The 27,434-nt window shown below is 45.1% G+C and overlaps 2 protein-coding genes across 3 annotated transcripts in view; both read left to right on the top strand.

The window, feature by feature from the left end:
* Positions 1-394: 394 nt before the first annotated feature.
* tsc1a (TSC complex subunit 1a) lies at positions 395-23,383 on the top strand. Of its 2 annotated transcripts, none has more exons than XM_049579705.1 (22): positions 395-461; positions 2,920-3,037; positions 3,136-3,239; positions 3,357-3,509; positions 3,613-3,757; positions 3,876-4,030; positions 9,727-9,800; positions 10,006-10,193; positions 12,219-12,289; positions 12,489-12,609; positions 12,691-12,779; positions 12,872-12,953; positions 13,213-13,511; positions 13,846-14,009; positions 15,101-15,171; positions 16,925-17,091; positions 17,241-17,423; positions 18,646-18,756; positions 18,937-19,059; positions 19,535-19,722; positions 22,366-22,500; positions 22,580-23,383. In XM_049579705.1, exons 2-22 carry the CDS (start codon positions 2,929-2,931, stop codon positions 23,103-23,105), a joined length of 3,258 nt encoding a protein of 1,085 aa, XP_049435662.1. In that variant the 5' UTR covers positions 395-461; positions 2,920-2,928; the 3' UTR covers positions 23,106-23,383. The 2 variants fall into 2 exon arrangements, with proteins under 2 accessions (XP_049435662.1, XP_049435663.1); XM_049579706.1 differs by having other exon boundaries at positions 15,101-15,144.
* Positions 23,384-26,088: 2,705 nt separating this feature from the next.
* Positions 26,089-27,434, top strand: part of ak8 (adenylate kinase 8) — a 16,105-nt gene continuing 14,759 nt past the window's right edge. The window contains exons 1-3 of the mRNA XM_049579770.1: positions 26,089-26,120; positions 26,594-26,754; positions 26,870-26,954. Of these exons, the coding sequence (XP_049435727.1) occupies positions 26,671-26,754; positions 26,870-26,954 (169 nt within the window). The 5' untranslated portion in view covers positions 26,089-26,120; positions 26,594-26,670. The remainder of the gene's footprint in view (positions 26,121-26,593; positions 26,755-26,869; positions 26,955-27,434) is intronic.

Consider the following 27,434-nt stretch of genomic DNA (forward strand, 5'->3'; position numbering starts at 1 on the left):
GGATATGAAGGGGTGATCCATAAAAGGTTCTGTTTTTCAAAAGACAGATTTGTGAACAGGAAACAGTTTAGGAATAATGTTTCTCATTAACACATGAACATATGAAGCTCTCTTTGCTCAGTGTGAATTAAACCTGCTTTTAAGCTGTTTCACTGTTGGTCTGTTTATTATTTTTATTTTGTCCTGTGGAGCATTTTTCTCCATAAATAAACTTTATCATTATTATAGTTGAGACTTGGTCACCTCGCTAACACTGGAACATTTCACACTGAAGTTGATTAATTAATTAAATTCAAACCACTCTGTTTGCATCGAACATAAGCTCTCAGTGGAAACTTGTTTGTCCCACCGTCTCTTCTGACCCTGAACGCCTCCTGACGTAGATCGACAGATTCCAGCCGTGGGCGGGGCTTCGTGTTGCTCAACATGGCTGCGCCCTGCTCGGATCAACAGGTCTGAAGGTAACCGAGTCACACTCAACTTTGTAACGTTTGTTTTTAACGGCAATAACCCGGTAAAGTCTGTTTATGTGTGAACACCGGGACCTACCGGAAAGCTGCAGGCGGGAAACTGACGCTGTCAGCTCCGTTAGCTAACGTTAGCACACTCCAAAACACACAGCAACTGTTAGCACGTTAGCTTAGCACCCCTGCTGTTAGCTGTGAGCTAATGTGGAGGCTAATAATGCTAACGGTTAGCTTCAACCTGAACTCTGACGTCACGTTTATTTTATTACGTATCAGCTGTGACGTTACACTGTGAGATACACAACACACACAGAGTACTGAGGACTTTACCACTAATGTACCTTAACTTAAGGTGTTTTATCCGAACAGCTCAGAGTACTTGTTCACCTGTTTGTTGAATAAGTTCATGTTCCTCAGTGAGAAAGTGCTCTGTGTCCTGTGCAGCTGACCGTAACACCTTAAGTTAAGATTTTTCTCTTTTAAGTCAGAGTTAAGGTTTCCTTAAGATAAAATCAGATGTACCAAACACGTCTTTCCCTTCAGGTTTCCTTAAGATGTTTACTTAAGTATGCAAGGTCTCCACCTAATATTTGTCTTATACTTAACAAATCCCTTAAAGCTGGTATGACTGTTGTGCAAAACACCTTAAGTTAAGATTTTCCTTGAAGTCCAAGTTGAGGTTTTCTAATATCGGTTGTTAGGGCTGTAACAGTACATGTATTTGTGTCGAACTGTTCGGTACGCGACTTCCGGTTCGGCACGACCCTGTACCGAATTATTGGGCGCAGGATATTATTTTATTTTATTTTGTTTTATTTTAATTCTGTTTTTGCGAGCCGAACCATTTAAAATATCTATCTCCCCGACGGACATAATTGAGTGCTGGACCGTGTCCCGTAAATCTCCGCTTTCACTTTGTGCAGCGCATTCTCGCATTCTGACAACATGGCAAGTGAGCCTGATGAACCTGAAGACCCACCCGCAAACCTTCAGTCCTCCGTTTGGGAACACTTTGGTTTCAGGGTAAAATACGAAGATGGAAATAAACAAGTTAACAAGACAAAAGCAGTGTGCCGACACTGCAGAACAGCGGTCAGGTATGTACTTGGAAACACGTCTAACATGCTAACGCATCTAAAGCGACACCACCCGAGTCTGAACGTTAACCGGCACGTCTAGAAAAAACAATCTGGTGCAAACTATATCGATATCGTCGTTTAAAAAGAAAGAGCGTTTCCCTGATCATCGCGCTAAAGAAATAACCAACGCCACTGGAGTTGAGTAAAATTGTTTAAGCTGCACTTTAGATATAAGCATGTTTTGTTTACTGCACTTTAAGAAAGTGGGAAAGCTAAGTAAGTTCCTCGTAAAACTGAATCTGAGCAGGCTTTAAAGCTGACCAGCTGCACTATACTTTTTATTTACAATAAGTAAAAGATATTTAATAGTTGTCTATTTTTTTCATTACTGTACCGAAAAAAAAACGAACCGTGACTTGTGTACCGAGGTACGTACCGAACCAAAATTTTTGTGTACCGTCATCACCCCTATCGGTTGTATAAAACTTGTCTCTTCTGCTCGGTTTCCCGACAATGTTCATTTAAGTATGTAACGTTTTTCTTTATCTTTGTCTTTTACATAAGGAATCCCTTAATGTTAGTTAAATTATCAAACAAAACATCTTAAGTTAAGATTTTCTTTAAAGTCCAAATTAAGGTTTTCTTAAGGTAAAATCAGTTGTACAAAGCAGATCGTTTTCTTAAGGTTTCCTTGAAACGTTGACTTAAGTATCTAAGGTCTCCCCCTTATCTTCGTCCTATACTTAAGGAATCCCTTAATGTTAGTTAGATTGTTGCACAAAAGACTTAAGGTATCACAAGCGCCAGTGTAACCAAACAGTTACCGTGTAAACTGCAGAATTTTACTGCTGTAAAGTCTCTTTCAGTGCAGTAAATGCCTTAATGTTTTACCTTAACTAAGGAAACCTGAGGGATTCTGTGCAACATGCAAAAGCTAGCTAAGAAGTTATTAACCCTTAGGTGTCATACTTAAGAGCACAGAGTGAAAGTACTTCATCACAAGTGAAGAACTGATGTCAGACTTTGTCCTCAGTCACAGAACTGAAGTGTCAGAGAACACCTGTTGGTTTTAATACTGTGTGTAAATATCAGATTATCACGTGACAGACTCACCTGTCGGCACCTGCTGACACGTGACATCATAAAAACACGTTGTTTGATTAGTTCACCTGTAAACACAGAAACATGACGGCATCTCATCCTGATGACGCAAACCTCGTCACAGAAAATAATAAAACCATAAACATAAACATAAACACGTCTACATCCCATAATACACCTGAGGAAGACAACAGGAAGTGGAACTCAAGTGTGTGTGTGTGTGTGTGTGTGTGTGTGTGTGTGTGTGTGTGTCTGTCTGTCTGTCTGTCCAGGTGTTCAGGATGTCCAGTCAGCAGGTGAGTATCGCTGAGCTCCTGCTCTTATTGGACAGTTCAGAGCTGCAGGAGGCGGAGCAAGTCAGAGCAGCAGTCAACCAGCAGCTGAGTACAGGTGAGTCCACCTGTCTGTCTCCACCTGTTTGTCTCCACCTGTCTGTCCACACCTGTCTGTCTGCACCTGTCTGTCTAATGTGTAGTGTCTCCTCTCAGACAGAGGAGGTGCTGTCCTCTCCTCTCTGGTGGAATATTACCTGGACTCGTCCTCCTCTCAGGTGGTGCTCCTCCTCTCCTCCATCAGAGAGCCTCATCACAAGGTCAGCTGACTCTTGTCTCCTCACACTCCTCTTACTGATCACAGTATTGATCAGTGTATTGATCACAGTATTGATCAGTGTATTGATGATGATAACCATGTTGTACTGGTCCTTCAGCCTCTGCTGGAGAAGCTGAATGAGACTCTGAACAGACCTGGGTCCAGACTGGCTGCTCTGACCCTGCTGGGTCACCTGATCAGGAAACAGCCGCCATGGGTTCATCACATCAGCCGCTCGCCGCTGCTGCCATCGCTGCTGCGCTGCCTCAAGGTACTCACACTCATATTAATACTGTGTCCTGTCAGAGTCCTCATCAGAGACACACCTGAGTCTCGCCGCTTGTCGTTGTCTCACGGTGTGTTTGTGTCCTCAGACAGAGACAGACGTGGTGGTCCTGATCACTGGAGTCCTGGTCCTCATCACCCTGTTACCTATGATCCCTCAGGCCGGGAAACAACACATCTACGACTTCTTCGATGTGTTTGGACGCCTCGCATCCTGGAGCTACAAGAACCCTGGTAACACACACACACACACACACACACACACACACACACACACACACGTATTAAACTAAATGACCCTGAGGTGAGTCCAGGTCCTGGACTGTGATTGGCTGTTCTCTGTCCCCTACAGGTCATGTACCTGTGGTCCACCTGGTCCACCTCCATGCAGGCGTGTACTCTCTGTTCCACCGTCTGTATGGGATGTTCCCCTGTAACTTCATCTCCTACCTGAGGCTGCACTACAGCATGAAGGAGAACCTGGACACCTTTCAGGAGGTCGTCAAGGTCAGTACGGACCAGCACAGACCAACAGAGACCAGGACAGACCAACAGAGACCAGGACAGACCAACAGAACACGCACACACACTGTGAACAGAGTCACTGTGAACAGACACACTGTGAACAGAGTCACTGTGAACAGACACACTGTGAACAGACTCACTGTGAACAGACACACTGTGAACAGACTCACTGTGAACAGACACACTGTGAACAGACTCACTGTAAACAGAGTCACTGTGAACAGACACACTGTGAACAGACACACTGTGAACAGACTCACTGTGAACAGACACACTGTGAACAGACTCACTGTGAACAGAGTCACTGTGAACAGACACACTGTAAACAGACACACTGAACAGAGTCACTGTGAACAGAGTCACTGTGAACAGACACACTGTGAACAGACTCACTGTGAACAGACTCACTGAACAGAGTCACTGTGAACAGAGTCACTGTGAACAGACACACTGTGAACAGACACACTGTGAACAGACACACTGTGAACAGACTCACTGTGAACAGACACACTGAACAGACGCACTGTGAACAGACACACTGTGAACAGACTCACTGAACAGAGTCACTGTGAACAGACTCACTGAACAGAGTCACTGAACAGACACACTGTGAACAGACGCACTGAACAGACGCACTGTGAACAGACACACTGTGAACAGACTCACTGTGAACAGACGCACTGTGAACAGTCACTGTGAACAGACGCACTGTGAACAGACGCACTGTAAACAGACACACTGTGAACAGAGTCACTGTGAACAGACACACTGAACAGAGTCACTGTGAACAGACACACTGTGAACAGACTCACTGTGAACAGACGCACTGTGAACAGACTCACTGTGAACAGACTCACTGTGAACAGACACACTGTGAACAGACACACTGTAAACAGACACACTGTGAACAGACTCACTGTGAACAGACACACTGTGAACAGACTCACTGTGAACAGACGCACTGTGAACAGACTCACTGTGAACAGACTCACTGTAAACAGACACACTGTGAACAGACACACTGTGAACAGACTCACTGTGAACAGACGCACTGTGAACAGACTCACTGTGAACAGACTCACTGTAAACAGACACACTGTGAACAGACTCACTGTAAACAGACACACTGTGAACAGACTCACTGTGAACAGACGCACTGTGAACAGACTCACTGTGAACAGACACACTGTGAACAGACGCACTGTGAACAGACACACTGTGAACAGACTCACTGTGAACAGACGCACTGTGAACAGTCACTGTGAACAGACGCACTGTGAACAGACGCACTGTGAACAGACTCACTGTGAACAGACTCACTGTGAACAGACACACTGTAAACAGACACACTGAACAGAGTCACTGTGAACAGACACACTGTGAACAGACACACTGAACAGAGTCACTGTGAACAGACACACTGTGAACAGACACACTGTAAACAGACACACTGAACAGACTCACTGTAAACAGACACACTGTGAACAGACACACTGTAAACAGACACACTGAACAGAGTCACTGTGAACAGACACACTGTGAACAGACACACTGAACAGAGTCACTGTGAACAGACACACTGTGAACAGACTCACTGAAGAGTCACTGTGAACAGACACACTATAAACAGACACACTGTGAACAGACTCACTGTGAACAGAGTCACTGTGAACAGACACACTGTAAACAGAGTCACTGTGAACAGACACACTGTAAACAGAGTCACTGTGAACAGACACACTGTGAACAGACACACTGTGAACAGAGTCACTGTGAACAGACACACTGTGAACAGACACACTGTGAACAGACTCACTGTGAACAGACTCACTGTAAACAGAGTCACTGTGAACAGACACACTGTAAACAGAGTCACTGTGAACAGACACACTGTGAACAGAGTCACTGTGAACAGACACACTGTGAACAGACTCACTGTGAACAGACACACTGTAAACAGACGCACTGTGAACAGACGCACTGTGAACAGACGCACTGTGAACAGACACACTGTGAACAGACACACTGAACAGAGTCACTGTGAACAGACACAATGTAAACAGACGCACTGTGAACAGACACACTGTGAACAGAGTCACTGTGAACAGACTCACTGAACAGAGTCACTGTGAACAGACACACTGTAAACAGACGCACTGTGAACAGACGCACTGTGAACAGACACACTGTGAACAGACTCACTGTGAACAGACTCACTGATTCAAGGTCTTGCGATCAATATGAGCCAATGATCATTGAACACAGTCTGTTACCGAAGAAGCTGCTGCAGCTTAATTTTTACTTTTGGCCATGAAATATAGAAATAACACGTAAATAATTTATTTATCTGTAACTACTTAAGAACAGTAAAGTTGACTTTAACCTCCACTAACACACAGAAAACAGCACATGGGATCAGCTAACCTTCAGGGCTTTCTGCCAGAGACCTTTCTGTAAGAAATATTGTCATTTGAACCCAAACTAGGGGTGATAACGGTACACAAAAATCTCGGTTCGGTATGTACCTCGGTACACAAGTCACGGTTCGTTTTTTTTCGGTACAGTAATGAAAAAAATAGACAACTATTAAATATCTTTTACTTATAGGTAACCTTATTAAAACATACCACCACAGCAGTTAACTCTTTTTACACAATTTTTGAATGAAAAATATAAATATAAATTTCTGCTTTAACAGTTTTACTCAATTAAAATAAAAAGTATAGTGCAGCTGGTCAGCTTTAAAGCCTGCTCAGATTCAGTTTTACTAAGAACTTACTTAGCTTTCCCACTTTGTTAAAGTGCAGTAAACAAAACATGCTTCAATATCTAAAGTGCAGCTTAAACAATTTTACTCAACTCCAGTGGCGTTGGTTATTTCTTTAGCGTGATGGTCAGGGAAACGCTCTTTCTTTTTAAACGACGACGATATCATAGTTTGCACCAGATTGTTTTTTCTAGTCGTGCCGGTTAACGTTCAAACTCGGGTGGTGTCGCTTTAGATGTGTTAGCATGTTAGACGTGTTTCCAAGTACATACCTGACCGCTGTTCTGCAGTGTTGGCACACTGCTTTTGTCTTGTTAACTTGTTTATTTCCATCTTCGTATTTTACCCTGAAACCAAAGCGTTCCCAAACGGAGAACTGAAGGTTTGCGGGTGGGTCTTCAGGTTCGTCAGGCTCACTTGCCATGTTGTCAAAATGCGAGAATGCGCTGCACAAAGTGAAAGCGGAGATTTACGGGACTCGGTCCGTCACTCAATTATGTCCATCGGGGAACTAGATATTTTAAATGGTCCGGCTCGCAAAAACGGAATTAAAATAAAACAAAATAAAATAAAATAATATCCTGTGCCCAATAATTCGGTACAGGGTCGTGCCGAACCGGAAGTCGCGTACTGAACAGTTCGACACAAATACATGTACCGTTACAGCCCTAACCCAAACCATCATCTTTTTCATAAAACCTGAAGACAAACGTCTCCAAACAGCCATAAAACGCCGACATTATTTAACAGCAGTTAAAAATGATTTCTCATTCTGATTCTGATTCTGATTCTGATTGCTTAAATTAGCCCAGCAGCTAACAGAGTTTTCCTCTGCTTGTAGCTTAACAATTTACATGAATTGACGTTTTTCAGTCAAACATTGTAGAAACAGCAGCTGATGTTTCTGCAGAGAGAAGTTAGCGGAGTGAGACACTTGTGTCCTCAAACAGCATCGTTTACATACGATTGATTCGTATTTTCTCCATCATCCAAAATATTTCCACTCTTTCGATTTATTCCCGAGTTAATAACGTTATCATCATCGTCTCTCTCTCAGCTGCACGCCATCTGCCTGCTGCTGTTTGACACTGACAGGGAGTTTCAAAATAAAAGTGTTTCGTAAAGATGATGATATGAATCGATGTTTTCACTTTGCATCAGTGACACAGGATCGTTGATCAATGAATTGATATATTGATCCAGATTGGTGGATTGTTACACCCCTAAAACCTGATCCATTATACTTCCTGTTTACATCCTCCATTTTATCAGTTCTTAAACTCTGAGAACTTAAAGTTAGACGAGGAACACATGATACGCTTAATCATTTATTTAAACGTTCATGTAAATGTTAGCTGTGTTTTTCTATAAGATGTTTTTAGTCTTAAATTCTGACTGTGAATTTGTTACGTTATTGATCAGCACCATGAGACCAGTGGACGTGTTGGCCCAGTGTCAGCTGCCGCACTGGTTTCCAGAACAGAAATAGCTGCAGTGACAAGCAGCTGCTGTGTTTCTCAGATAACATGAAACTCAAACCTGCAGCAGAGACTCAGAGGCTGCTGCACACACAACACACGTTTAATATCATCATCCTCAGTGTGTCTGGTTTTCTTTAGTAATCTAATGATTGACCTATCACACAGGTTCATGTTGTCACCACCTGTTTTAACCCTTTGAGCTCTGCAGTAGAAATGATCTGTCAGTTCCTGCAGTGGTATTTTTACTTATTGTGATGTCACTTCCTGGAGTATCTTCTAACGCTTCATATCCCTAAAATCTGCACAACATGAGCTAAACGGTTATGTATATAATAAAACAAAAATTATTGATAAAAGTATTAAAATTGGTTCAAAAATTAAAAATTAATAATAATTAATTAATAATTAATAATATTATTAAAAATCTGACATTTTTTATGAGATCCTGATCCAGACAGCAGTAAAGTTGCCGTGTGATTTTGTTGCTGTTGTTTGTTTGCGGTGTCCTGGAACATAAACAGCAGACGCCAGAGGAGACCGAGCCATAACACGGAGAGCGGCAATATGTGGCAACTTCCTTCAGGATGAGAACGAGTTGGATATTGGTGATTTAAAACTGTGAGACATCTGCCTGAATTAGTTTCCAATGTATCTAGAAACTGGGAGAAATCAAGACTTTGATACGGAGCTGTTGAAGATTATAGCCGTGAAAACAGCAGATATTCACATGAGGTATCTTTTGGTGTCTGCTGTTGATGTTCAAGGACACTGCAACCAAACAACAACAACAACAGCAGCACACGAGAACTTCCTCCTTGTCTAGATCAAGATCTTATAGTTACAAGATCTTATGTCATAATTATAAGATAAGGCGTCAGTTTTTTTAATCGTTCAGTGAATACATTGCGCTTCTATATAAAGACGTTTTGATAGCTTCATCATTTATTCTTCTGCTGCCACCGTGTGTTTTTGTGTAGTTTTGCACCACATGAGACATAATGTAATAAAAACAAGATTACAACGTGATGACCGAAGAAAGAAGCTTCAGCCTTCTGCTGCAAAAAGAATGAATGTTGTAGCTGTTACGGATTTTATTTTAGATTAATGTAAACAATCCCGCTGTCTGCGAGGCGTCTGTTTTTACTACACTACCCATGAGCCTCTGCTGCTGTTGCTGTGGAGATTAAGTGTGACAGTAAATAGATTTAAACTCCAGAATCTTTCCTCAGCAACAGAGGCATCATCTTTAGCCCTGCGTTAATGTGACGCTCTGTGATTGGCTGTTTGTTAGTGAAATGCACCCTGGGAGTCGTAGTTCACTTTCCTTCTTCCTGTTCTCTGAATTCTGTTAAACTGAAGGATCTGAAACTGAATGATGACAAAGACATGAAGTTTGTTCACAGAGGAAAATCTATCTCTCTGTCTTGTAGCCGATGTTGGAGCATGTCAGGGTTCACCCAGAGTTGGTCACAGGGACTCAGGACTATGAGCTGGACCCGTCCAGGTGAGTACACAGGTAACACACAGAGACCTGAACCTGAACTTGAATCTGCTTCGTGTTTGTTTTGAATTTTACTTTCATTTATCACATTGAAACCAACGACAGAAATCTCAGCAGAAAGAAACCAGTTTTGTACATAAAATCCATAAACACAGATATACATGACATCACCATCACCGACTTCTGATTGACTTCCTGTTTGTCTCAGGTGGAGGTGTTATGAAGTCCATGACATTGTGATCGAGTGCTCCCGAGTGTCTCTGGATCCTCTCGAGTCGTCCTGTGAGGAGGACGTGTACTCCTCCCTCAGAGACCCTCCCCCCTCCCCGTCGCCCTCCCCCCTCCCGCACCTGAACGTCACCTCCAGTCCTCACCACGCTGACATCATCAGCTCAGGTAACACACAGTTATTACTTTTTTACTTAACGTCCAGGTGAAGTAGAAATAAACTTGTGGCTAACAGGCTAACATTAGCTCAGGGTACAGTTAACTCGTTTGACATCACTCTTGGCTAGCAGAAAGCACTTTGTACTGTTACATCATTTGTTGTTGACTACAAACCTTTTGTCATGAAACATACGTTAGCATCACGGATCATCTTTGCAGGGGAAGTTATTTGATAAGCAAGCCAACTGATAAGTCCACTCAGGTAGTATTTTGTTAGCGATAACATTAGAAAGCAAGCTGGCTTAGGTTAGCCAGCTAGCTGTGACTAAGCTACGCCACATAGAGCTGGTGTTGGTTACTTCCTAACGTTAGCTGATAAAGTCATTTGCAAACAGTAAGCTAGCTAATGAACCAGCCAGATCAGATCATTGACATTAATCACTCAAGACAGTATTTTGCTACGTTGGCTAGCTAGCAATTTGTCCACATTTGCAAGTAAGCTAATGTTAGCTAACATCAGATAGCTAAAACTACAATAGGGTGACTATATTTTGATTTCCAAAAAAGAGGACACTCGGCCGGCCACGACATAGCCTACTTAAATGATACTCGCAGTTTACTCAAAGATGCCTTATAATTTTAATATATTTAAAATTTATATGTATGGATAGAAAATTCAGTCATATTACAAAATAATATCTCTCAAAGACAGAAATTCAGATAGGCCCCAATAGGGGACACATACACACACTAGAGTGTGGCGATCTGAACCCGACGGTACCCGACGGGTCGGGCCGGGTTTGGTCAAAAATGTAGCTATAAATAATATTCGGGCTCGGGTCAGATTCGGTCAGCTTTCAGTGAAAATGTAGTGTAAAAATAAATAAAATCCTATTGTCTGTCCTGTTTATTGCTTGGGCACTGTTATTTACGTGGCAACACCTGAACATAACACACACACACACACACACACTGGCTGTTTGTTTCTACCTCTCTCCTCTCTGGAAGCCTCGGACCTCCAGCCGCCCGCCTCCGCCTTGATTAAACGCTGAAAATTAAATAAAAGAGGGAGACAGGTTTTTCTTATTTTATCTTATTTTGTATTATTTCTCCCTCTCCTCTCACTGGAAGTGTCGGACCTCCCGCCTCCCGCTCCCGTCTCAAACACGGAGGTCTCCCTCTCCGCAGCTGAGCACCCACGGTGCACGCCCGGCCTGTTAAATAGCCTGTAACCACTGTGTGACACAAACTCAGTGCTTTGGTCATTAAACAATGTCGGGCTCGGTTCGGGTTCGGACAGAAATATGCTGCCCGTGCCGCACTCTAACACGCATACACACACACACACACACACGGAAAACCGGACATTATCATCAGTTTATAAAAGACCCCCGGACGGCACGTGAAAAGTGGACATGTCCAGGCAAAAGAGGACGTTTGGTCAGCCTTAACTACAATATCACAATATATTTCACATGTCAGCTGATGTACGGCTGAATTTAATGGATCTTTTGTTCATTTAACAAAAAAATGAGCCAAAATTTATTTAGACAGCAGATCGGACCTTTAGCCGTTGTAGCAACTCAAGTTCAGTCTGCGCTAACCCCAGGCTGGACGTGCTACAGGAGGTGAAGGTCCGTCTCTGTCGGGCCAGTGCGTGAAAATGTGAATAACAGAAACACAGCATGTGTTGACTCTGTGCTGTGGTGGGTGACGGTTGTTGGTTGATATTAGTGGACTCTGGTTCTTAGCTAACTCTGGCTAGCACACTGTTAGCGCTGCAGCGGAGCTAAAGAGAGGTAATACACTCAGAACACATAAACATCAGATCCTCTGGATTTTCCTTGAAAAATAATTTTGAGTCCTTCACATAGAAATCAGTCAGCAGGCTGTCAGAGACAGTGAGGGACGGGCTCACGTCACAGCTGTTCACCCACTGCGGACAAAACATGATTAATACATATAAACATTTACAAACAGAACATTTAATTGTTTTTTTTAAAACTATAAATTATTGACTGTGCTAATCAACAGGAAGTTCAGTCTGTCCTTCGCTGCTGTCTGGACGTCCAACTCAGCTGACTCTCAACAACACCTACACACAGGTAATACTCCTCCTTGCTACCTTCCCTCCTCCCCTCCTTCCCTCCTCCCCTTCTTCCTTCCTCCCCTCCTTCCCTCCTTCCCTCCTCCCCTTCTTCCCTCCTCCCCTTCTTCCCTCCTTCCCTCCTCCCCTTCTTCCCTCCTCCCCTCCTTCCCTCCTCCCCTCTTTCCTCACTAACTACATATTGCTTGTGTGTTCAGGCTGATGATGTCACATGGAGTCCCTCCTCACAGTGTGGTTTGTCGACGCCCCCTCCTGAACCTGCTGCTACAGGCTCCGCCCACCCACTGAGCAGGACCACCTCCATCTCAAGTGAGAGAGGTGAGACACTGTGAGACACAGTGAGACAGGTGAAAATGTCTCACTGTGTCTCATACACGTCTGTCTCCATTGTGTCTCCAGGTGTGAAATGTCCCCCATCAACCACCGTCCCAGTGACGCCGCTGGCTGAAGACCAAGATGGCGGTCTGACTCCTGACAACAACAACCAGGTGAGGTCAGGACGGCAGGTGGACCCTCAGCTCCGTCCTCTGTCTCACTGGAAGGCTTTTATTTTGAAAGGGTCTCTGTCTCTTCCTCCCAGGTGAAGCTGCTGACGGAGCTGATGGGGTCGTCCACTCAGCCAATCACAGAGAAGAGTGATGTCATCAGTAACATCACTGAAGGTGAGCTGATCAGCTGATTGATCACTGCTGACACAACAACAACAACAACATGAACTTTATTTATTCAGCTCTTTAAGAACAAACTGCTGAAACGAGTCAAATAAAATCCGACAATTATAAAAAACAAACGTCGTCTCAACTCAAGGTCCACTTCCTGTTGTTTTCTGGAGCTTTCAGCTTCCTCTCATGGTTCTCATCAGCAGGTGGAGTCAGTGAAGATCCTTTTGTTAAACGTTCTTCTTCTTCTGTTTCTCTGCAGACGTCAGACCCCAGCAGCCTCCCTCCTCCTCCTCCTCCTCCTCCTTCTCCTCCCCCCATCCTGTCCTCCTCACCTCCACCCCCGGCCGTGACGACCCCTCCTCAGGTTCAGCCCTCCCCCCTCCTCCTTCCTGCTCCATCTCCCTCTCCTTCACCCCCCCTCACCCCTCCACCACCGCCCACACATCAGAGGAGGGAGGCCCCGCCCCCTCCGCTCTGAGCCCCGCCCCTCCGTATGAGCCCCTGTTTGAGCTCGCTCTGCCCCGCGCCGCCACGCTGTTCATCGGGAGGAAGACTCAGGTAAACTGACGCAGACCAGGTGAGACAAACAGGAGGGGGCGGTACGGTGGCCCTGAGGGCAGTTTCCAGGGCGACACTAAAAACTGATAAGAACCACTAATGAAACAGTTTGACATTCATTCTGGTTCTTGAACGTTACTTGGGGACTGCTGTCAAAGTAGCTACAGCCAGTGAACGCACCGTCAGCCTGTTTCAGAGTTTCATCACATTATTTGAACTGGCAGGCTAAAAATGAGCTAAAGGCTAACGCTAGGTTAATGCTAACGCTAACCTAAGGAGGCGGCAGCAGGTAAAAGTGACTCCAGTCTGATGTTTGTGTTTCTGTCTCCTGCAGGAGGCGCTGGAGAGAGCAGCAGAGGAGCAGGAGATGGGAGGAGGAGGAGGAGGAGGAGAGCAGGGGGAGGACAGGGAGGAGGAGCAGACCTGCGTCTCTCCTCTGGAAGTTTTGGATCAGCTGATTGTCCACGGACACGACGCACACCAACACCTCAGCAGGAGGTGAGACTGTTACCATGGAAACTAAGACAGCCAAAAGTCCAGTTCAGGACTCTGCACAGATACAGATGTTTAAACAGATGTTTTCAGCCGCTCGTCCACAAACACGATCTGAAGCGTCCGCTGCACAGAACGCCACCAACACCTGCAAACACCTGCCGTTGTCTCTGGACCCGCACACGCCGCGTCTTTAACCGCCTGGAAAACTCAAGGTCGGCGCAGGGCGCGGCAGCAGCTTGTGTCTGAGGTTGCTAGGCAACCATAACCAGCACCGTATCACAGCCTGTTTTCCTGAAACCTGAGGTCAGAGCTGATCTACTTCCTGTGTGTGTGTGTGTGTGTGTGTGTGTGTGTGTGTGGGACAGATGTGACGCTCCGACAGCTCTGCACTAACATGATCAACTTCTCCTCCATATTTATCACACACTGATATTTACAGGACAGATATCTGAGGGCTGTGATTGGTCGGTCCTCGTCACATGACGTGTGGTCACGCTGCTGCGCTTCAAAGGTTGAACTCCGTGTGTCTTAGGACGTAGCCGTCACGGCCTGAAAAATAGCAGCTGCCACATGTTTATTTTGAAAACAATGAATTTAGGGCGCTCAGTGGGTGGAGCAGGCGTACCATGTACAAAGGCAGTGTCCATGGGTTTGATTCCAGCCTGCAGCTCTGAATGAATGAACAGAGGCGTCTGATGTTGTTGCTCCACCTCAGTCTGCGGTTTAAAGTCGGTCAGAAACCAGCAGGTGGAGGGAAACATTGAATGCCCACAGCTCCTCCATCTTTATCTCAACAGTGATGAGAGCTCTAGCAGCATCACTTCCTGTGTGACGAGGGGAAACTGAGGGTCAAACACCGGCGAGTATCTGGAGTCGCTTTTGTGTTTCAGTGTGGACGGAGATATTTTAACAAATGACGGTCGTGAGGACAAAATGTTTTTATGAACAAAGAGGGAAAATATCAGTTTAAAATAAAATCTGTACCCATGCAGAGCTCAGCTGACAGACGTCTGAACTACAGTTTGTACGTCACTGACAGTATGATGTCATAATCATGTTCTGTGTGTGTGTGTGTGTGTGTGTGTGTGTGTCAGGTTGTCGGCGGTGAATAAGTCGATGGATCGGAGTCATTTTGGAGGTAAACAGCAGAGCATGAAAACCAAAGGTACCAGAAACTAACAGTGATGACACTCTGACTCATTAACACTCACTGATTGATTGATTATTGATTGATTGAAGTCTTTATCTGTAACCTGATCGTCCCGAATCAGTTTGATGTTTCTATGAATGGTGTCTCTCTGCAGCTGCGTGATGTCTAATCATCTCTCTGTAAATCAGACCCAGGCTCAGTGTCAGTGTGTTTCTACCTGGCAGGTGTCACACAGATCCAACACGTTCACATGTCACCAGATTTAATACACGTCCAGTTTGTCCTCCACTGTTGACGCACACAGTTTGGGACACATCTTTAAAACCGCACATCTGGACTGTAACACATGACTCAGATTCAGACCCGACCAGTTCACTCAGTGTCGATCACATCGATCATTGCCTGTGTGTTTGTCAGTATGGAGGAGTTTGATCAGGCTTCACTTCAACATGTCAGCGCGTCAGAGCTGAAGGACCGACGACACTGAACTAACATTTGAACTCAACACTTTGTTCACAGGTTTCAGTTGAAGACTTTTTTCTGCACTTTCATTTTTTAGAGTTTTAGAATTAAACTGACAACAAAAACAAATCTAACATAAAATATATAAATTATACTGAAGAGAAACTGAAATGCAGAACTTTGTTTCTGCTCCCATCAACAGGTTTCAGTTAAAGATGAATGAAGTGTTTTTCTGTAGCACCTGTCATGCTCTGTAGATCAGGGTGCTGCAGACCGAACAGAAGTGATCGGAGACGACGTGGTCAGTGACATCAGCAACATGCACATCAACACCCTTTGACAGAGTTAAGTCGAGGGCGGTGAGGACGTGTCGATGTGTTGGTCCTTAACATGAAGTCAGTGAGATGAGAAAACAACACGCATCATAACTGGAACAAACATGAGATACAAACTCTGAGAATTCAGAGAAGAAGTTTGCACAGTGTTTGGGGGCGATGGGGGAGAAGCACTCGGCCTTCACAGTGACTCAGCTGCACATTGACAGCAGGTGAAAAACCTCGGTCTTGGGGAATGAATGAAACAAAAATCGGGGGAGCTTCAATAAGACAGAGTTAGTAAAGGACGACCAGGTCTCAGTTAAAATATGAAGTGTAATTTGTCTGTTTGTCCTCAGTGCTCAAATAATGGATAAAAACATCTCTGACTTTTTCAGCGACCTCACCTGCACGCAGACGTGACATAAACATGATGACAGTGTTTGTGTCATTACTGTCACTGCCACAGGGGGGAGACAAAGTTCTGCACTGCAGCTGTAGTGATGATGTTAGTTTGATGTCTGTGTGACAGCAGCTGTGATGTTTGTTCTCCTGTGACGTCGTTTCACCTGCTGCAGGTTTTTAAACTGTGTCTGAAGTGTTCACTCAGCATGTTCGTGATGGACGTGACTTTGTTCTAACTGGTAAATCATTACTAACCAGTTTAACCAGTTTAACTGCTCGTTCAGCATCATGGTTTGGTTCTTTGTTAGAACAGAGTCGCTGTGAGGCTCCACACTCAAACATCTCTGATTCATGTTTGCTCAGGATGAACTGTGGTGACGTCATGATGTCAGCAGCGGCTTCAGCTCAGTTTCCTCTGAAACACTCTCGTTAAATATTCACGCGATGAAGGTTTTATCTGATCTCTGTTGTTTTATAAGTTGCTGAAATCATAAATTTATAAATGTCAGACCTGATTTCATCAGCAAATACAGTTAAATGATCCTCATGTGTCTGACTCTGTGTGTGTGTGTGTGTGTGTGTGTCAGGCCCCGCCCAGGGGGAGGAGCTTCAGTCTCTGAGGAGTCAGCTCTTATTGGTCCACAGTCAGCTGCAGTACGAACGCTTCAAACGCCAACAGCACGCCGTCAGAAACCGCCGCCTGCTGCGGAGGGTCATCAACGCCACCTCGCTGGAGGAGCACAGCGTCGCCATGGTAACAAACACATGTAAACACTGTCCCGTTACTGCTGTCTGTTTGTACACGCAGAGACCTCTGATGCCTCCTGCAGGACAAACAGACATGACAGTCCATTCACTGTGTGTGTGTGTGTGTGTGTGTGTGTGTGTGTGTGTGTGTTGCAGAAGGGTCAGCTGAGCGCTCAGGACGAAGAGATTCGCTGTCTGAAGTCGAGTCTGCAGGAAGAACAGAGACGATATACACAACTGCAGCAGGACACACAGACACACACTGAGCAGCTGAACACACACATCAGGCAGCTGCTGCTGCAACAACAGGACGAACTGAGGGACAGGCAGAGACTGCAGGTAACAATACACACCTTTATACACATGAATACTTCCAGTCCAGTCCCTCTGGAACCAGCAGTAAGCCTTCAGACATGGTACCTAGACCCTGGGTGTGTTCAGACAGTCCTCTTAAATGTGGGCGGGGTTGTTGTCACTCACTGCTCCGTCCAGCACTCGCTGTATTTCCTCATCAGCGGTGACACAGATGGAAGTCTGCACCTGGTTTATCGTCCACAGAACGAGGCTGCACGCCCACATTTTCACAACAAAATAGAACAGGCTGCAGTGAGAGTCTCTCTCCATGGGATATTTCAAAATAGCAGCTTTGTGCATTTAGTCCTTCTCAGGCAAGCTCAGGGGTTTAGTGTTGCTGTAGCCCACAGGAAGTGAGGATTAGAATATATGACCTTCACATAATCCGCTCCAAATGAATCTATATTTTTAAAGTCATTACTAAAAGTGTGTGTCATATAAAAACTAAAGTGATGGTCAAAGTTGTCACAGTGAAATTTAAGGTGTGCTGATGGATTCACGTCATCAACTCATGCATTGAGTAACATTACAAGTTAACGTTCCACCTTAAAAGTTGCCGGCAGTCGGCCCAGTGAATGAAGTGATTTTTTTCTCTTTCATTTTATAGTTGTAGTTTACTGATGTATGAACAGAGGTTACATAAAACCAGAGTGAGCGTCCTCTACTGACCAATCAGACTGCAGGGTTCACAGCTCCACCTTTTAGTACCAGATCTGTGTGCTAGGTACCCCAACAGAGGGGGGACCAAACATGGGGACGCTAAGGAACGCTTCTGTTGGTACCATCCACAACTTTCACTGTGGAGACAGAAACTATGAGGCTGAACTGATGTGAAGTGAAGCTGCTGGTGGAGACAAAGCTCGACAGGAACAAGTTCACACTTTGTCCCCGTTAAAGGGTTTTTTGGGGAGTTTTTCCTGATCAGCTGTGAGGGTCATAAGGACAGAGGGATGTCGTATGCTGTAAAGCCCTGTGAGGCAAATTGTGATTTGTGATATTGGGCTTTATAAATAAAATTGAATTGATTTAATACACACACAGAAACACACAGACAACCAGAGACACATCGTCAGTATAAAGATATGTGTTGGTCCTGTGCTGTGATTGGCTGTCTTTGAACCAGCTGTGCTGTGATTGGCTGTCTTTGAACCAGCTGTGCTGTGATTGGCTGTCTTTGAACCAGCTGTGCTGTGATTGGCTGTTGCAGAGTGAGCTTCAGGAGTGTCACAGCAGGCTGAGGGATCTGGAGGCGGAGCTTCAGAGAGCCAATAACAAGGCTTACAATGCAGAACACCAGCTGACGGAGCTGTCCATCAAGGTGAGGCTGATTATTGATTATTGAATATGAAGTCATTGATGATGTAATGTGTCAATAAATCAGTTTGTAAAACTTTGATAAAAGTCTCTACTGAAACATGTGGAGGTTCATGAAAAAGATGATTTTTTGCTGTGTGTGTGTGTGTGTGTGTGTGTGTGTGTGTGTGTGTGTGTGTTGCAGCTGTGCAGCAGTGAGCAGCTGCAGCAGCAGATCTTCTTGTTGAACCAGCAGCTCGTCCTGATGAGAGAAACTAACAGAGCTCTGAGCGACCAGCTGGAGGGAGGAGAGACACACACACACACTGTGAGCACACACACACACACACACACACACATGAACACGTCCACATGTCACAGCTGAGATATAAAACACAGAGGAATCAAAGTGAAGATGAATTCAGACACAGCTTATTGTCAGATTTAAAGTCGTCAGATTAAACCTGCTGATGTTTGTGTTTGTTTATTTATTTGTTTACAGACAGACACACACACACACACACACACACACACACACACACACACACACACACACATTAATAAGCAGCTGTGAAGGCTCTGGGGTTAAAGGTTAATGTATGGAGACACATTATTGTTATTATCATTATATAGTGTGTGAAGGAGCAGACACACAGCTGTGACTCCGCCTTCAAAGAGACGTCACATGGTTCACAGGTACAGGTGATATATGTGGTGTTCAGGGACACCGTGTTCCTCTGAGTTTTCACTGTGTGTGTGTGTGTGTGTGTGTGTGTGTGTGTGTGTGTGTGTGTGTTGGTCAGGAGGCGTCCATGCTGCAGTGCAGTGTGGGTAAGGAGTACCTGCGTCTGAAGGACAGTGACGTCCAGCACAGACAGAAGCTGGAAGCAGCCAATCACAGGATAGCAGAGCTGGAGGGTCAGCTGACCAAGAAGGACCAGCTGATCCTGGACCTGAAGAAACTCCTGGAGGACACCAAGGTCCAGAGCAGGTCAGAGACAGACAGACAGAGGGACAGACAGACAGACAGACAGACAGACAGACAGACAGACAGACATAGTCGTCCTGCTGAGGGACAGACAGAGGGACAGACAGAGGGACAACAGAGGGACAGAGGGGACGTCTCTCTAAACTGTCATCATGATAAAATAAGAAACACTTCCGTCCCGTCTGAGGAAACTTAGACGTGTCCTCAGGTGAGTGACTCTAGCGTCTCACTGTCCATCAGACACGTTAAAAAGTAATGACGTGGTGATGACAGGGTGATGACAGGGTGATGACGGGCTGATGACAGGGTGATGACTGGGTGATGACGGGCTGATGACAGGGTGATGACTGGGTGATGACAGGGTGATGACGGGCTGATGACAGGGTGATGACTGGGTGATGACAGGGTGATGATGGGCTGATGACAGGGTGATGACTGGATGATGACGGGCTGATGACAGGGTGATGACGGGCTGATGACAGGGTGATGACAGGGTGATGACAAGGTGATGACAGGGTGATGACAGGGTGATGACAGGGTGATGACTGGGTGATGACGGGCTGATGACAGGGTGATGACTGGGTGATGACGGGCTGATGACAGGGTGATGACGGGCTGATGACAGGGTGATGACAAGGTGATGACAGGGTGATGACAGGGTGATGACAGGGTGATGACAGGGTGATGACAGGGTGATGACGGGCTGATGACAGGGTGATGACTGGGTGATGACGGGCTGATGACAGGGTGATGACTGGGTGATGACAGGGTGATGACGGGCTGATGACAGGGTGATGACTGGGTGATGACAGGGTGATGATGGGCTGATGACAGGGTGATGACTGGATGATGACGGGCTGATGACAGGGTGATGACGGGCTGATGACAGGGTGATGACAGGGTGATGACAAGGTGATGACAAGGTGATGACTGGGTGATGACAGGGTGATGACGGTGTGATGACATGGTGATGACATGGTGATGACAGGGTGATGACTGGGTGATGACGGGCTGATGACAGGGTGATGACAGCGTGATGACATGGTGATGACAGGGTGATGACGGTGTGATGACATGGTGATGACAGGGTGATGACAGCGTGATGACATGGTGATGACAGGGTGATGACGGTGTGATGACATGGTGATGACAGGGTGATGACGGGCTGATGACAGGGTGATGACAGGGTGATGACAGGGTGATGACTGGGTGATGACTGGGTGATGACGGGCTGATGACTGGGTGATGACGGGCTGATGACAGGGTGATGACTGGGTGATGACTGGGTGATGACAGGGTGATGACTGGGTGATGACGGGCTGATGACAGGGTGATGACAGGGTGATGACAGCGTGATGACTGGGTGATGACAGGGTGATGACTGGGTGATGACAGGGTGATGACAGGGTGATGACAGGGTGATGCTCCCCAACAGGATACTTGGAGACAAACTGTGACCTCTTCCTCATCGTAATAATCACGTGGTGTCTGTGCCTAAATGAACCACACATTAACCACAGTGGTGTTGAAACATCAGGTTTCAACACAAACGTATCTGTGGTTTAAACATTAAATGCCAACATTTATTTTCTGGTGATTAGCCATAGTTCATCGGTCCACTCTCACACATCTCACACAACATGATTGAGAAAAAAAAAAGAACTCTTTTAGAAAGAGTGTCATATATTTTTTATGTATTTCTCAAAATGTTAAACTGTTAAATTTATACAGTAGTTTATTTAAATATTTACGGAATATTTTATCACATAATATCACGATTACATCACATCTGATTCAGAGTTAAGTTCTTTCTATGTGAACGCTCTCAGCCAATAGATCTGACTCTGAGTAGATGAGTTTGGCGTCTCAGTAATCACCTGACCATGTGACACCTGAGTGTCCTGGACACAGACTGTAGATCATACATGTCATATATCATGTATGAAGGTTCAGGCAGTTTTAGACATTAGGGCTGCCACGATTAGTCGACTAATCGATGACTAATTGACTATTAAAATAATCGGTGACTATTTTAGTAGTCAACTAATCGGTTTGAGTCATTTTTCATAGAAAAGTACTATAAAAGTGCCCAAAATACTCTTACTACAGCTTCTTAGGTTCAGATTTTGACAGCTTTACACACTCTCCCATGACGGTGAACTAAAATCCTTTGGCATGAGTACGAAACAAGACATTAGATGACGTAATTTTGGGGTTTGGGAGAGACAGACCACCATTTTTCAACATTTTAACACATTTTTCGATGAAATGATTAGTCGACTAATCGAAGAAATAATCGACAGATTAGTCGACAATGAAAATAATCGTTAGTGGCAGCCCTATTAGACATACTGTATATAATAATCACCAGAGAACAAGTTGTATCTGGGACGCACTCAGACGCCCAGCCGTGACTCGCCATGTTTACATGTTTTTTATTTATTTATTCAGTTCAGAGTCACAGGGACAACGCACAGCAATAAACATCTCTGTAAATGTGCCAGTTTAGCCGTACTGGCTAATTTTCAACTGTAGTCCTCACTGCTCATGTATCACGCAGACGTCATGAGACGCTGGCGTGTCTGTTAACATGTTGACGTGTTGTGTGTGTGTGTGTGTGTGTGTGTGTGTGTGTGTGTGTGTCAGAGGCGAGCTGTCGGCCTGTGAGAGTCGCTACGTCGCTCTGAGGAGAGTCACCCAGACGCTTCAGACCGAGACGCTGCACCTGTACAGCCAGCTCCACCTGGACACTCACACGCACAGCCGGCCTCAGGATGTCAGGTAAGCCGTGGTGATGTCATCACTTACAGCTGATGATGTCAGTGCTGTGATCATGTGATGTCATCTGTCTCACCCTCAGGCCAAACGGAGGCAGCGTTGCCTTACCAGCTCCTGAGGGCAGCCACAAGCCCCGCCCCTCCTCCTCTTCTTCTGTTGGTATATTAAATGGAGCCGTGGAGACCCTCTCCACTTCCCCCCTGCACCTCCCCTCCTGCTCCTCCTCCCCCCTGTCCCTCTCCCCTATCGACTCCCCCCTCGCCGTCGGCTCCTTCCTGGAGCAGCATGCACGGCAGCTGTTCAGACCAGCCAATCAGAGCCAGGAGGAGGAGGAGCAACAGGAGGGGGAGGAAGAGGAAAAGGAAGAGGAGGTGGAGGAGGAGGACGAGGAGGAGGTCCAGCCAGACAGCCCTCCTCTGGGTCAGGAGGCGGAGGAGGCCAACTTCCTCGCAGGAAGTCCTCAGACGGTGCCTCCAAACCGCGCTGCAGCTCCCAGCCTGCCTCCCTCTGGACCTCCTGCGCCTCCTGCTGACCTGACGCTCGCCGTCCGACAGAGGAGACACGAACTCAGCATCATGGACTACGACGAGACGCTGCCAGAGTACTGATGGAGGGTTGACCAGGGGGCTGATGGAGGGTTGACAGGGGGCTGATGGAGGGTTGACAGGGGGCTGATAGAGGGTTGACAGGGGGCTGATAGAGGGTTGACAGGAGGCTGATGGAGGGTTGACAGGGGGCTGATGGAGGGTTGACAGGGGGCTGATGGAGGGTTGACAGGGGGCTGATGGAGGGTTGACAGGAGGATGATGGAGGGTTGACAGGGGGCTGATGGAGGGTTGACAGGGGGCTGATGGAGGGTTGACAGGAGGCTGATGGAGGGTTGACAGGAGGATGAGGTGATGGAGGGGTTGACAGGCTGATGGAGGAGTTGATGAATTAGGAAATAAGCTAACAGCAGCTATGCTAATCTTGCTACGTTAACTGTAACATGAAACTGTCTCTCCTCTGCAGCTCACGGTGCCACAGCAGCATCAAAACACTACATGAGACCTGCTGCTGTTTTTATTGCCAATATTTAATCGCTGATCAACAACACAACATCTGACATGTTATCATCTCCTAAAGTAGCTGTGGCTAACGTGTTAGCAGCAACATGATCATCTCATTACAGTTGTGATAATCAGTTGTGGAGTTCCTCAGGGTTCAATCCTTGGTCCTTTGATTTCTTCATTTTACATGATCACATGACACCAACCTTCAGGCCCCTCCTCCTCGCCAGACTGTCAGCAGCTGCAGCGTCTTCTGTCTTAATATACTCAGGATTATTTTACAGAGTATTGGTGAAGACACTCAGTTGTGTGTAGCACATTAAAGCCTTAATAATCCAGTGAAACATGATGTCCTGACCTGAAGCTTCATCAGACAGAAACCTGGCCGAAGCCTTCAGAGACTAAACTACCAGCCGCCAGCCTGTAAACCAGAACCAGCCGGTCCACGGTGACATGTCAGAGCAGCAATCGGCCTAAACCATGTTGTGATTGGATGATTATTGTTCCTGTAAACTGACATAAATGTTCCTTATTCTGGTTAAAGTTTCTCCTCAGGTTCACAGTTCAGGACACCAGACGAGACAGTGGCAGATCCAGGACGGGTTAGACGAGCTTTACAGAGTAATTATGGGAAATGCTGTTAAACTGCTGCTTCCAGCCTTTATGCTAAACTAAGCTAAGCTAAGCTAAGATAACTGTGTCCTAATCCCTGAGACATGAGATTGACAGAGAATGTTTCCAAAAATGTCAAACTGTCCCTTACAGCCAGCCGCTGATGAGGATCAGTTTGATTTCAGGGTGTGACCTTCACCAAAGACTTCCTGTTGTCCTCTGCAGGACCGAACCAGCTGATTAAATCTGAACCAATCACTAACCATCTCACCAGCATGATTCTTTTCATGGAAACTTCACAGACCTGCTGTCAGCTGTTCAGAGACAAATATTAAACTGTGAACATCAGAAATAAAAACTTCTATAATCTCATGTTTGTGTCCTGATCAGTGATCAGTTATTGATCTGCAGTCGTCATCAGGTTTGAACCAAAATATCCAAGTCCAGCATGATTCAGTGTAAATGGTGGTCGACTCAGGTATTTCTGGAGCCCTTACATTTCTGAAAGGTGACCTCAGGGTTTCTGCAGTTATCATGTTGTCACCTGTTAAAGACCCTGCAGGAGGTTTAAAGAGCAAACAGAAGCTAACAAATGTAGCTACGTAGCATGTAAGACAAGATGATGCTTTATTTGTTCGACAGAAGCATCAAAGGGACAGAGTGAACAGGAAGCATCAGTTGACAGAAATAAAACAAAGGAATATATAAGTTCACAAAATGAGTGAAGTGTACAAAAACAGAGCAACATAAAGAATCAAAAAGAAGCAGAATATAATCACGAGACAATATTAATGATTTTCTGTGATAAAATCCATCAAGGAAAAAAAATCAAATATCAGCTCAACGTGATCATGTTCAGATGATTTCAATTAAACCTTTATTTTCAACCCAGAAACCTCTTCGTAGGTTTCAACAGACAATCAGCTGTTAGAGATCAATAACCTGCGGAGACGTGTGTGTGAACAGATCCACAGTCTGTGTGTTAATGTGTGAATATAAAACAACTTTCACAAACACAAAATAAGATTTGTTCACTCACAAAACGAATTTTCAGATATAAAACATCTGCAAACAGACAAATTCCATAAACTAAAATAATAAAAATAAAAACTGGATTCACTGATTTAAAGTTGTCAATTTTAGAAAGATATTCACAAATTATTTTCATTTATCTGTAAAATTATTAAATGGATTCACAAATACATAGATAGATAGATAGATAGATTTTATTTCTAGAACTTATATTTGCAGATCTGTTTTATATTTGCAAAATAGTTTTTGAGTTTACAAATCTTTGTGTGATTTAATTTGTATTTTTTTCCATGAGAAACTGCCTCCGCTCTGTATTTTTCAGGTTCAACATTTAAGGTTCAGTTTGTTCTCATTCAAACATGTTAAAAACATGAGGGAACTAAACTCGTCACCCAGGTCCAGCAGCTTACAGAATAAATAACATTTAAGATAAACCTATGATAAATAAGTAAACTTCAACTGTGATTTGTTCCTGATTGAGCTTTGAATATAAATATAAATATAAATATAAGGCTATAATTATCTGATCTAACAGAATAACTGCACTGACACAAATTCATTCAGGACCTCCAGTAAATAGTTTGAAGGTGTGTGTTCACACACACATATAAATCTGTCTCCAGGGCCCCACATCCTTCCACTGTTGCTGGCGGCTCTTATTTTGAAAAATACAACGACCGGAAGTCTTATTGTTTTATAGATATTTTACCTTTTTAATTAATATAAACCCTTTTAATGTGTTAAATCCTGTTTGTGAAACATCAGCAGATGTGTCCGCTGTCGGTTTCATTTGAAGACACTAAATGACGTCACAGACTCTTATCTGTGCGGCTCCGTTGCTAGGAGACTCCCGCCCCGCCCTCGCGCTGATGACGTTCTTCCCTAACAACCAGTAAACGCTCTCATAGCAACCGGTCCGTTAAACATCAGGTAAGAAGCTTCTTGCGTTCATTTGACACACAGAGACGTTTTTACTGAAGTTTAACCTGCGCGTGTTTTTATTGATGATGACGTTTGTTTCCGGTTCAAGAGTCAACAGATAAACAAGTAAACAGAAGTTAAAGTTACATCAGCTGTTTGTTGTTTTCAGTTATAAGAGAACCGTGTGTGTGCGTGTGTGTGTGTGTGTGTGTGTAGAGACACAGCTCAGGTTAAAGTCATATTTCCATACATCAGTAATCTTCTGTGCTGCCTTCACAGTCTTCTTAAAGTGAGGGACTGTTCTTGACTCATCGTACACATGATGTGTTCAAGGCCGACAGAAGTTTGATAATCCAAAGATAACTTGTGTTTCTACAGTCTCTGGTGTCATTCAGTGAGGCTGCTGTGAGACGTGTTTTCTTTAAGAACAAATAAAAGAAGTGAACTGAAATCATCTCACTGTGATGTGTCATGGTCCTTAGGTAAAAACAACCATCAGATTCACAGCTGTCAGACCCCAGTCCTCCTCCTCCTCCTCCTCCTCCTCCTCGTCCTCCTGATGGATGAGACAGTGAAGCCTCTGAGAGTTCCTCCTCAGATCTCCGTCTATGCCGACAAACACAACATCTTCCACCTGGTGCAGGTATTAAAGGAGCAGTCTGCAGTTTAAAGCCACAGATACACGTCAGGTGGACCACAGTGTGTGTGTGTGTGTGTGTGTGTGTGTGTGTGTGTGTGTGTGTGTGTGTGTGTTTCAGAGCATGCTGACCCGCCTGCTGATCGATCAGCCTGAAGATCCGATCAGTTACCTGATCAGTGTCCTGCAGAGGAGCAGCGTGGACGGTGAGTTCTCACCTGTGAACGGTGACATCACACAGGTGGTGTGAACACTGACAGTTATCAGGTCGTGCACTGTGTTCATCTGTGGCACTGTAAGCAAACAGCTCCTCACCTCCTCCTCCTCCTCCTCCTCCTGTCAGACTTTATAAGACCCAGACACCAAACTGACTTCAGACACCTAGCGACAGTGAAGGCACCTTCAGTGTCACCGCCACTGAAGGTGACATGTTCTGAGCAGGTCGTTTGAGCAGGTCATCTGGACAGGAACGTGTCAAACTGTTGGCGCCCAGTAAAGAACAAGAACACCAAGTCTGAGCTCTGAACGTCTCCAGATTATTCAGGTGGCAGCTCAGAGGATCAGGGTCGGGGGCGGAGTCTGAAATCACTCACTGCTCACTCTGTAGTCCTCCACACACACTGAGTCCGCCATGTTGTAGTTCTGTCTGACTGTACAGTGGGAGTTATTACACCCTGTATATGGGG

This window comes from Epinephelus fuscoguttatus, linkage group LG6, assembly GCF_011397635.1.
Source record: "Epinephelus fuscoguttatus linkage group LG6, E.fuscoguttatus.final_Chr_v1".
In the NCBI taxonomy this organism is placed as follows: Eukaryota; Metazoa; Chordata; class Actinopteri; order Perciformes; family Serranidae; genus Epinephelus; species Epinephelus fuscoguttatus.